The 11,934-nt window shown below is 55.4% G+C and overlaps 1 protein-coding gene across 1 annotated transcript; it reads right to left on the bottom strand.

Annotated features, from left to right (window-relative positions):
* Positions 1-1,995: 1,995 nt before the first annotated feature.
* On the bottom strand, positions 1,996-7,746 carry Mapk15 (mitogen-activated protein kinase 15). Its single transcript, XM_037197579.1, is given in 15 exon segments — positions 1,996-2,375; positions 2,476-2,604; positions 2,680-2,783; positions 2,888-3,073; positions 3,076-3,091; positions 3,200-3,305; positions 3,393-3,530; positions 3,937-3,994; positions 4,623-4,762; positions 4,927-5,090; positions 5,177-5,307; positions 5,794-5,884; positions 6,013-6,042; positions 6,157-6,255; positions 7,550-7,746. Coding segments are annotated over 15 exon segments (1,647 nt in total). The 5' UTR covers positions 7,619-7,746; the 3' UTR covers positions 1,996-2,189.
* Between the last annotated feature and the right edge of the window lie 4,188 nt (positions 7,747-11,934).

Here is an 11,934-nt window from a genome sequence, read left to right as displayed (position 1 = left end):
CCCCAGCTTCAGTAAGTTCCTAAGCCAAAGTCTGCGAAGAGGCTCTATGTCGCGTCTGGGCCTCAGCAAAAGGCAGAAGACGGGGCATAGCACAGCCTGAGCGCCAGCCGCCACTAAGGGACAGCAGACCCTGCCCCCACCCCCAACTCCACCCTAGTCTCGCTCCTTTCCTAGTTGTCACCAACAAAAAGAATCTGTCCAAGGTCCCGGGTCACTTTTACCTTTTCTTACCTCCAAGGATTTTGATTGGGAATAACGCCGAATGCATAGAGAGCCCCCCCCTCCTCCACACACACACAGTTAGGCATTGAGAAATACGTTTCTGCTGTCTACCATTCTTTCCAAATAGTTTATACCCGTGTGTGTGTGAGAGAGTGTGCACGTGCGTGTGCACTCGTGGTGAAATATCCCAAGAGGGCAAAGATGTGAAAACAAAGCCACTAAGTAGTTCCTTTTGACTGCAGCAGCTGGGGAAGGAAGGACACTGGGGCTTGGGCAGTGACCGGATCCCACTGTAACACTTCCCTGTCAACCCCCCACCCCCACCCTCCGGGTTCCTGGCCGGGTGCACGTGTCCCCTGGGAACTGGATGAGCTGGAGTATCTCCTAGTCTTGACATGCTCGCTGCTTAGCTCATCTTAGGGCGCACGGTCTGGGGTCCCGTGCGTCACTGCCCATGCTCAGACCTGTTGAGCTCCGCAATGGAAAAGTGGAGGCTGCTAGTCCTTCCTGGGGCCCCCTGAGACCCCTGGCTGCACCCTGCACACCTTTCTGAGAAGGACGTTTCCTGAAGCAGTGTCTTGTCCTCTCACATTAACAGTAAACACAACACACAAGCTCCAACGCAGCCCAATGCTGGGGAGGCAGAGGTAAGCTGGTCTCGAAGTTCTGGGGCAGCCTAGAAGAGCAAGTTCCAGGCCAGCCAGGGCTACACAGTGAGATCCTATGCACACACACACACACACACACACACACACACACACACACACACAAAAGCCAGCAAGTCCCCCAATAGGTGTGACTGTCCAATTTTTAAGCCTGTGACCCTCCTAGTTTCCTTTTTGGAGACCCATGAGTCCCAGTGGGGAACTCGTATTCCTCCACGCCGCTCCCATCCCTGAGCACCCCATGCCCCTGCAAACGCCTGGCTCTTTGGGGTCATTCACGGAGGCATTCTCCAGTCTTGAAGCCCAGAAGACACTTCTCAGCCCCCTGAACCCTTCTGCCCCGATAGCCACTTCTTGGCCTTGCAGGCACACTGGTTTCGGGGGGTTCGCTCTCACAGACTCCTTTGTTCTGTTGCTCAGCAACTTGGAGCTATGCCTCAGACTCTTGAAACTGGGCGCTGACCACATTGGCAGTCGGCCACCTCAGGAGACAAAACCTTTTGGCTCTCGTTCTGACTGGCTCTCCGCCATGTTGGAATCATACCCACCCTCGCCCGGACCTGGTTATTTGCTTCCTGACTCTGTCTCATTTCACCCAGTATCACTGCTATCCAGGCTCCAGCTCTGCCCAGCTTCCCCTACGGGTGCCTGGTCCCTGCTGTCATGGCCCCGCTGCGGCCAGCAGGTTTAGACAGCTCCCCTAGCCAGGTGGTGTGGAACACTTGAGTGCCTACACAAATCTGGTCTGAACTCACACCAAGCGCCCCCACGAGATCTTCAGGGTGTCTTCCTGCCCTTTTTATCAAGACCCGGAGACAAACCAGGAGTGTCACTGCGTGGTTCGAGCGCAGGTGGCAGTCACCGACAAAAGGGTAGCGAGAGCCTCGGGCCCAGAGAAGTGCTGCACACTCCTCTCTCCCGGTGGGGAATGGGTCCACAGTCCTTGTCCCAGAGGGCTAGGCTGAGTGGGCAGAGGCCTCTGAGAGAGCAGACATGGCCCTTCAACTGTGTGCTGAGCACAGGATTCGGATATGGAGCACTCTGGAAGACTGTTTGGGACCTAGGAAGGGAGCCCTCGGAGGGTAGTGGGGTGAGAAGATGGCTTAGCTGGGCTGGCAAAAAATATGACTTTATTGGAAGAAATTGTTGGGGGTGGAGTGGAAACCGCCATCTACTCCCCCTTAGGGGAGAGAGGCTCAGAGAACCCTCCCGGAACTCGAATGCATATGGACAAAGGAGGGAGATGCGCTGGGGGCTGGGGAACAGCGCCAGGTTGCCGCGAGGAGGAGGCGGGTGGGCGGCTCACGCACGCGGTCCGGGGAGCAGGGGCAGGCGGCCCAGCGCCGAGCGGCACACGGTCCCATAGGCCTGGGAGTAGCCGCCAAGCGCAGCTCTGGCTGCGCCCTGGGCCCCCTGCGAGGCCGAGGTGCCAAACATCCTTCGGCCGGGTCGGGGTTCCGGGGCCTCCCGGGGCAGGCGGGAAGGGACCTGCACGCAGGCGAGGGTCTTGTTCAGGAGGGAGAGGAGTGGAGCAGGGCTCTGGGGGGTACGAACCGCACTGGAGGGAGCTGGGAAGGGCCGGGCTCACCCGTCGCGCGCCGGCCGCCCTCGGCCCACCGCCCCGGGCCGGGTCACTGCGGATCAGGGCCTGATTGGCCGCCTGAGCCGCGGCCTGTGAAGTCAGGGAGGGCGCCACCACCCTGAGGTTTGTCTTCACCTGGAAGGGGTGCGCCACGGGGTCACGGAAAGGTACTGCAAGAGGCTCTTCCGTGCCCACCCAACCTCGACTTACCCCTGAGGGTGCCGAGGGTGGCTCCGCTGTGGCCCCTGGTGGCCTTTCCCCCCTGCTTGGGGGCGGAAGTTGGAACAGGGGGTCTGAGCTCTGCCTGGGAACTTCTGTGGGGTCATAAGAGCAACCCCCCGGAGTTAGGTCCCGCCGCGCACGTTGGTGGCCTTACAGAGAAGGGGCCAGGGGTGCGTGGGAGACAGGCAAAGCTCACCCACGTGCTCAGGGTTATGACCAGGGCTACTCTGAGGTCTGGGTCCCCGTTTCCGCGCAGGCGTCTCCGCGGGGACCTGGGGGAGGACTCCGGGCTTGAGGGATTGAGCCCGGGCGGGGGACACCCTGAGCTCTGCCCGCGAGGCCGCACCCCCCAGGCCTTCCTCTCCAGGGCTGCGGCTGTTCCCCTCCGCTCCAGGATCATCTGCGGGATTGGAGGGGCGCTCAGAGGGGCCGGACGGCACTGGGAGGTCGCTGCGATAAGAGGCTTCGAGGGTGCCCCGTGGAGAGCGGACGATGGGAGTCCCGGCACCTGGTACAGGCGGTTGCGATACTCCGGTGCAGAGAGCTGGTCCCCTTCGTGCACCGGGAGCCGCACGTCGGATCCCCGTGTCCACTCGCGGTCCGGGCAATGGAATCTGCGGGGCCAGGAAGACGGATGCAGGAGTGACGGGACACAAGTTGCAGGAGAGCAAGCCACTCGGGCTCCCACCCCTGCTCTTCACCTCTGCACGTAGGGGTGTTGCAGCGCCTGCTCAGCGCTAAGCCTCTTGTCCGGAGCGAACGCCAAGAGTCGCTTGAGGAGGTCCAGGGCTTCTGGGGGGGTGTCTGGCGGCAGGAGGGCGTCCAGCGTCTGCCGTGGCCTGCGGGCAGCCGCCTGTCGTCTCCTCGCTAGGGCCCCACCCGTGGCACCTTCTGTCTGTGGCCTGACCTCTGCTTGTGTAAACCCCACTCTTCGCGTCCCCTTCCCGAGGCGGTCACCTCTCCATTCCCTCATCCCCCCGCTCAGTGGGACGCTCTCCCCTTTTCTAAGGCTGGGTGGTCTCATTTCTGGGGGATGGGTCTTGTTTTTCTTTTCTCTTTTTCTTGCCAGTCTCCTGTATTCCCCTCCCCGCCGCCCCGCGCCCCCCCCCGTAACTAAGCTTTAAGAGCATGGGGCTGAGCTCGCAGCTCTGCACCGCTACAAACTGGCCCCTGTGCCAGCTTGCAAGATGGCGGCCCCCTCCCGCGACCTGCCACCCCTCCCCCACACCTAAGGGATCCACTCACTTGGACCCAAGGTTCTGCAGAATCAAAGCACTGTAGTCTGAGCCAAGGGCCTGGAGCTCTGTGAGTGGGTGGAAGACAAGAGGTATGAAGCAGGCAGGCTGGGCAGGGCTGGGGGAGGGGGGCAGCCAACCCTTCTGGCCACATGGATAATAAACAGCCTCTCACAGAGTCGGTGGTCTAGAAGGGCTCAAACCCCTAAAAGCCAGCCACATGGTCCAGGTGAGTGCCCAGAGCTGTGCCTTACCCGGAAAGCACACACTCTGAGCATGCTCACATAGAGGATGCTGGGGTCACACCAACCCAAAAGGCAGGAACTTGCTGGGGGGGACAGCGGCACCCTGCGGGGGCGTTCAAAGGTGTCTCCCTCCTGCCATGTCCCTCTCCACAACCGCTGATCTCAGCAAGCAGCACGGACGGACACTTCACTCTTGTTCAGCCCCTTCCTGTCCGTGTTTGGCTTGCACAGTCCCTGTGGCCAAGTCTGTCTGCTCCAGTCCCAGCAGCGGCTCCTGGGCCCTCCCTCCACAGGGCCCTTTCCAGTTTCCCTGGGTCAAGTAAACTCTCTCCTGTGCACGGTACTGGGGAGATGTGGTACAGCGTCTCCACAGCTGTGCCCTCTGACTTTCATCACCCTGTGCCTAGGGGACAGGCTGCCGAGGTTGGGACCTCACTGTGTGCAGGCTCACCCTCCGTGGAGGGCAACGGAATGGTCTCCAGGATCAGCTCCAGCTGGTGGAAAGTCGATGTGCCGGGAAACAGGGGCTGCCCCCGAAGCATCTCTCCTAATATGCAGCCCAGGCTCCACATGTCCACCCCAGGGGTGTACCTGGAGCAGGAAGGGGGATGTGCAAGGGCAGGGAGCAGAGGCGGAGGCAGAACGGGAGTGCAGGGACCGGGCGGTGAGTATTCAGGTGGGCCCAGGCGGGACCAGGCTACAGGGTACCCTATGGGACCTGAAGGGAGGAGGGAGATTGGGTCTCCAGCTGTTACCATCGGGAGGACAGAAGAACCTCTGGAGCTCGGTACCAGCGTGTGGCCACATACTCTGTCAGGGCCTGGCCCTCAGGCCCCTCCGGGAGGTCACTCAGGGAGCGGGCCAGGCCAAAGTCACAGAGTTTCACCCGGCAAGCAGCATCCAGCAGAACGTTGGCTGGCTGGAGAGAGGAACGGGCTTCTTGAGACCCAGTGGGCCGGGAGCACAGTGGAGCCAAGGGACCTGTGGGCACGGTGTGGACCCAACCTTCTGGTCCCGGTGGATGACACGCCCTGAGTGGATAAACTTGGTGGCCCTCAGGAGCTGGTAAAAGATGCAACGCTTGTGGATGTCCTCCAGGAGTTTGCCCTTCTGGATGACTGCATTCAGGTCGGTGTCTGGGAAGGGGCAGGAGCCGGGGAAGGAGACGCAGGTCAGTCTGGAGGGTGAAGAGTGCAGGTCTGTACCACTTCGAGCCTGCACCAGCCCTCAGCCCATCCTGGGCTCTCTCTGCCTGGCTACCCGGCCATCGAATCTGTCTTTACTGTCAATACAGCCAGAACGGCCTATGGAATTATTTTCATCCTACTTCATGCTCTTGTTTTACAAACGGAGTGGAAAAAAGGAGAACATCGCAAGTGAGGGCAAAGCAAGAATCCCGTGCAGAAGGGACGAAGTGGGGGCGTCACCTCCAGGCCAGGGCAGGCAGGGTAAGGGGAGAGGGGTCACTGCCAATCTTGGAAGGTCAGACCTCACCAGCTTTGTGCTCAGGTTCAGGGGACAGATGAGAGTGACAGGTACAGTATGGGCCAGGCATCAGAGGAACAGAAGAAGGGAGCCAGGTCCCTTAAGTAGGGCTGGGGTCTGGCCAAGGCCTCACTCACCCATGGACTCAAACACCAGGTAAATATCCCTGTCATTCTGTGCTGGGATCACATCAAGTAGGCGGATGATGTTGGGGTGGTTCCCAAACTCCTGGGAAGACAGACTGTTGCTGCTGCGAAGCCAAGACTGTGCTCTGGGTCAGTGGGGCCAGCTTCTCCCTTGTCCGTGGGGACCTGCACCCAGGGAAGGGACGTGGCCGGGTGGCCTGGGCCCCTTACCTGGAGAAGCATGACTTCCCTGAAGGTTCTCTGTAAGAAACAGAAATAGGCAGCAGGCTGACCCAGAAACGCCAGGAAGCCTGCTGTGACGGGCCCCTCCCACAGCTCCCCATACCTCCCCATACTCCCTCACCGCTCACTGACCTGAGCATCTGTCTGGTCCCTAAAGGCATCAAAGATTTTCTTGATGGCCACTACATCACCGGTCCTCCGATCCACTGCCTTCCACACAATGCCATAGGCCTGGGGGAACACAGGGTCAGCTTGCTGAACACAGGGGTGTCCTGCTATACACACACACACACACACACACACACACACACACACGCACACCAGCCAGCCAGCCAGCCAGGCTGTCCTATCCAGCTCTAAATCCTGGAAGGGGTCAGAGTGTGGCAAGTCCTGGGTGGCAGAGCCAATGACGGCAGCATCTTCTGGAGAGGGGAAAAAAGGGTGAGAACTGGAGAGGTCCCTACCAGGACATGAAGCCACAAGTGGGTACTACTGGGCAGGACCTGAAGCCGGCTGTCTCTGGAATGACCTTTGACCCCTCCAGCACATTCTGATTCTCTCTACACCGCCCCCCCCCAATGCCATCTGCTTAGCAAATCCTATTGACTTGACCTTCAGAATGTATCCAGGGCCTGATGACGTCCTTCCCTTCCATCTCTGCTGGGCACTGGCCCATGCTTCTGGCATCTCTTGCGGGTTGGCTATCTACTTTCTCTGCCACTCCCGACCCATCACCACCACCAAGCCTCACCAGAGTCCACAGGGTGAGCTTTGTAAAAATGACTCTTCCAAACAGCTGCTACAGTTCGTCGATTAAAATAAAAGCCAAAGTCTTGAAGGTGCCCTAGATCCCTTCCACACAATGGGACCCATCACTACCACCCTATCCCATCTCCTCCTGGTTCCATGCATAGAAATGTAGTGTGTCTCCAAGAGCCAAGCAGGGCTTTTTTTGCTTCGGGGCCTTTGCGATGGCTGTGTGCTTGTTCCCCTCCAGTGTACACAGAACACACCCACAGAACCACACACATTCACACACACAGCCCCATATACTCAGACCCAATTACAGTCACCAATGCACCTGAACTCACACACAGTTCCTGCTCTCATTCTGTGAACCCCCTTACTCAGACTTCCCGAGCCTGGTTTGTGTGCTCCTGAGCCGTGCTGGGAGCAGCCCTTCACCCTCAGAAACTGAAATGGGCCAGGCTTCCCCAGAACAACCTATGAGAACTCAAAAAGGTAGGGGTGTGTGGGTGGAGCACCAATGCCACTCCTCTCGCAACCTGGAGCACCAATGCGACTCCTCCTGCAAAGTGGGGACCCTGGCAGTCAGTCACCTGCCTTCCAGGGCGAGGTCCCTGAGTGCTGCCCCATTTCCGTATGGGGTATAGGAGCCTCGGAGGAAGCAAGACGCGAGCCCAGGAGCCAGCATCCAGTGTCGGAAGAACTAGACCTTGGGGGGCTGACCAGGCCACCAGGTGACTGCAGTGCTCGTCGGATGACGGGGCGTCCCTGAACTCACCCCCTTCCCAAGCCTCCGCTTGATCAGGTATCTCTGGGCTACGTGGCGGTCCACCTCGGCAGCACACATGACGAGAGGCAGGCGCAGGTTCTTAGTGTCCACGGACTCCTCCTCGGAGTTGGACCTGTTGATCCGTTGGCTTGGGAACCGGCGGCCGCGGTGCGCCACCCTTGCGCCTGCGCCAATGGGCGGGGTCTGCAGCCTGCCCCACCTGTCTGCTTGGGTCGCGGGGTGGGGGTTGGGGTGGGGAGGCTATTTCCGAGTGCGCCGGGCACAGCGGCATCGCAACGCTGCCAACCCCTGGGTTGGGCACGTCTTAGGGTTCAGGGGGAACTGAACGTCGGGAATTCAGAGCCGGGCTCTCTCAGGAGCGAAGCTGTTGGATGCAACAGTGGATGAAAAGACGGCGAGGTCAGGGCGTGGCGGGAGCCCTGGACCCTGGTAGAAGAGCCCTAAAGCTGGTGATGGGGAAAGGCGCCAAGTGGGAGTGAGCCGACGTGTTTGAGGCTCCGGGCCTGCTTGCCAGGGAAGTTGGATGGAGACCAAAGGTATGGGCCACCCAGAGGACCAAAGCACTGGGCCGACTGATGTGAGGGAGGAAGTTGCAAGAGGCCAGGAGCTCGCGATTGTGCTGGGCGGGAACACCACACAACAAGGCCAGGGAATACCGCATGAAAATGGATCCAGGCTGCTGGAGTCCTTGTTTGGATGTGGAAAAAGGGTGCAGGCCTGGGCTGGCCAGAGAGACCCAGAATGCCCGGTGTGTGGCTCAGTGGCAGAGAGCTTACCTAACGTGCAGGAAGCCCGGAGTTCCATTCCCAGTACCCCAACAAAACAAAAACTGGAAGATGCCGATTATTCCTCTCCCAGGCTCCTAAGCCTCCGTTTCCTTAAGGAAACTGGGTGACACCCAGGAACCTCATCCCCGAAGGCAGGGGACCACCAGGGCCCCCAGCAGCCACGAGGAGAGTGGTTCGGATGCTTCACCCACCTCCCAGGCACCTGCTTCCAGGGCTCTTCTCTTGTTTCCACCAGACGCTCTGGGGAGGCCTGGCCCTCCCCCAGGCACTTATAATGAAGGACTGCTTCCAGCACGGCTCAGGGTCACATAAGCAGAGCCCATTTGAGTGGTACATAGAGTAAGGGCAGGAACTGTGTGTGAGCTTGGGTGTATCCCAGCTAATTTGTGTATTTTAGAGATCTTAGACATTGGAGGGACCAGGTGATACCGGAGTCGTAGGACTAGAGCGCCACTTGGGGAACAGCAGAGAACCAGGCAGAGCTCTGAGCTCTCCCATTCACAGTCAGGTTGCCAACAATGCCCAGGGACCAACATGTTTAGCAAGATTTTAATCTGGTGTAGATCAATAATTGTGTGAAATACAGTGAAAGTGAATTGCTAAAAAAAAAAATTAAAACCTCAAACTTACAAAAGAAACCATCGTCATCATCATTTATTTACTGGCTTGGGTAGTTAAATTACCCTGTGCTACAGCTTTTAAGAGAGAATCTTGGGGCTGGAGAGATGGCTCAGTGGTTAAGAATTCGGCTGCTCTTCCTCAGGATCGAGGTTCGATTCCCCGCACCCACATGGCGGCTCACAACTGTCTGTAACTCCAGTTCCAGCCCCCTCAACACAAACCTACATGCCGGCAAAACACAAAAATTTTTAAAAATTATAACAAAAAGAGTTTTCCAGATTCTCCTGTCCTTTCTGCCTTGACTCACTGAATACCTGCCATCAACAACGAGAGCAGACAAGCCGGGCCTGTGGCAGCTAGTGGCCAAAGTATATCAAAGTATATCAGGTGGCACTGTGAGGTCTGACCACGCAATTGCTGGGATGTCTGCCATAACCGCTGACCTCTGGCAGGGACAGTGTGCTCCTCCTGCATCCTGGGGAGTAATAAATGCCGCTCCTGGGGCTAGAGAGATAGATGGCTCAGTAAGTAAAGTGGTTGTGATGAAGGGAAAGCTGGAAGTAATAAGCCGATGTCATAAAGGATTTTTCAATAAGCGTGCCTAGGAAATATTATTACACAAAAGTAGAATTTAGCTAAGGAGCACTGCCTCTAATATGGCAAGAAGATAAGCAGTGTGCTAACCAGACTTCTTAGGAACTACAGAAAGGTAAACATAGAGTTTAGGCTGGGCGGTGGTGGCACACTCTTTTAATCCCAGCACTTGGGAGGCAGAGGTAGGAGGATCTCTGGGTTAGAGGCTATCCTGGTCTACATAGTTCCAGGATAGCCAGGGCTACTTAGAGAAACCCTGTCTAGAAGAAAGAAAGAAATGTAGGTAGAGCTGAACTCTAGGACTCTTAGAGTCTAGGGTTACTGAGGGTACATTTTAGTTAAGATTTGTTCACCAAGACTGCCCATTAGCATCTATTCCCACATCAAAAGGCGTGTAATTCTACCCGGCAGGCAGGCAGGCAGGCAGATCCTGGTTAATGATGACCTAAAGACAACCCTGGCCTATTTCAAAATAACTGGGAACTGTCTTTGCTACGTCAACCGCCCATTTGTCCGAAATGGCCAAGCTTGCAGTTTCTGTAAAACGTGTTTAATAGCACAAAGTGTAACTTGGAGCTGGAATCTAAAAGAGATTTACAGATAACTTCAAGTGTGAAATGTTTTAGTTTAAAATCTGTTAGCAAAGAATTTCTGTTCAAGGCCAGTTTCCCTTTGGACTTAAGCCAAAACCGGACGCACACAATGATGAAAGAGTTTTGATTCATTATTATTGCCCAGTGTTTGGAGGAAAATCTCACGTACTGCTTCAGTAACTGTGCAGGCCTGAGGACCAAAGGACCTGAGTTCGATCCCTGGCACCACATACAAAGTGGGTTTGCAGTCCTACTGCCCGTAGCCTGAAATAGAAGGATCCCTGGAGCATGCTGGCTAGCCTGCCTTGCCTAATTCAGCTCCAGGTCCCAGTGAGAGACCTTGTCTGAAAAAACAAAGTGGGGGTCTCTTAAGAAACAACATCAACATTGACCTCTGGTCTTCATATACATGCAGACACACCTGTATAGGCAGTGGACACATATGCTCCTGCACAGACATGAACACACACACACAACCAAAAATTCCACTACAGGGGGGGGGGAGGGGGGGAGGGGAGAGCATGGTTGTACTGGGATCTCCAAGTTTGTTAGATGGAACACAGGAAATAATGCATTCAGAGAAAATGGGGAGGGGGGTATTTCTAAAGTAACAGTGCTAGTTTCTTTACTTAAAATATGGGAAATTAAAAAAAAAAGAGATTTTTTTTTTTCTGGGTGTGGTGGCAAATGCCTTTAATCTCAGCACTGGGAAGACAGAGGCAGGAGAATCTCTGTGAGTTTGAATCCAGACTGCTCTACAGAGTGAGTTCCTGGACAGCCAGGACTAAATAGAGAGACATTGATGGATTTGTCATTTTTTTTTTTAAGATTTGTTTTTATTTTATTTTATGTGTGAGTGTTTTGCCTGTATGTTTATATGTACTGCATGTGTTCCTGGTACCTGCAAAGGCCGAAGTGGGGCACTAGAGTCACTGGAACTAAAATTACAGATGATCGTACATCATCACTCACTTGGGTCTTCTATCAGAGCAGCAAGTGCTCTTAACTACTGACCCATTTCTCTGGCCTCGAAAAACAAAACAATTGAGGGTAGACTTGGCTCCTTCTTCAATTTGTGGATGATGTTTTCCAGTTTCATATATATACATATATATTTTTAAGGGGTTGGAGAGGTAGCTCCATAGTTAAGAACATGTATTGCTCTCCCTTAGAACCTGAGTTAGGTTCTCAGCACCCACATCCGGTACCTCACAACCACCTGTAACTCTAGCTCCGTGGGTTTGACACACTCTTCTGGCCTCCGTGGGACACACACACACACACACACACACACACACACACACACACAGATACACATAAATAAAATTTAAATAATTCTTAGAATTCTAACATATCTCAGAGTTAAACGACTTTTGAGGGTAAGTGTTGGACAAGCTGCCGTCTTGTCCTGCGTTAGCGTCACGCCTGTTCATTCCGTGTGTTTTCATATGTCTGTCTGTTTTCCTGAACAACTGTTGTTGGTTTATATTGTGATTTACTTCAAAGCATGCCGCAGGCATCTGCAGAACTCTCCATGTGTGAGAAGGATGACATGATTTCAATGCTTATGAGCTACTTTGAAGCAAAATTAGCCACACAGCACATAAAGGATGTGTTCATGCACTGAGTTCTAGCAAATGCATACATCCACGTATGCCTCTGCCTCTGCCTATTAAGTTGGTGCCTTCATTCCCCAAGAGACAAACATTATTTTCTGCATTGTACCGTGTGGAATACTCTACTTTCTAATCTTCATAGAATAATTCTCTTTGGGGTC

Source organism: Peromyscus leucopus, chromosome 20, assembly GCF_004664715.2.
Source record: "Peromyscus leucopus breed LL Stock chromosome 20, UCI_PerLeu_2.1, whole genome shotgun sequence".
In the NCBI taxonomy this organism is placed as follows: domain Eukaryota; kingdom Metazoa; phylum Chordata; class Mammalia; order Rodentia; family Cricetidae; genus Peromyscus; species Peromyscus leucopus.
Note: the sequence above shows the minus strand (reverse complement) of the source record. Positions and strands in the feature narration are given on the sequence as shown.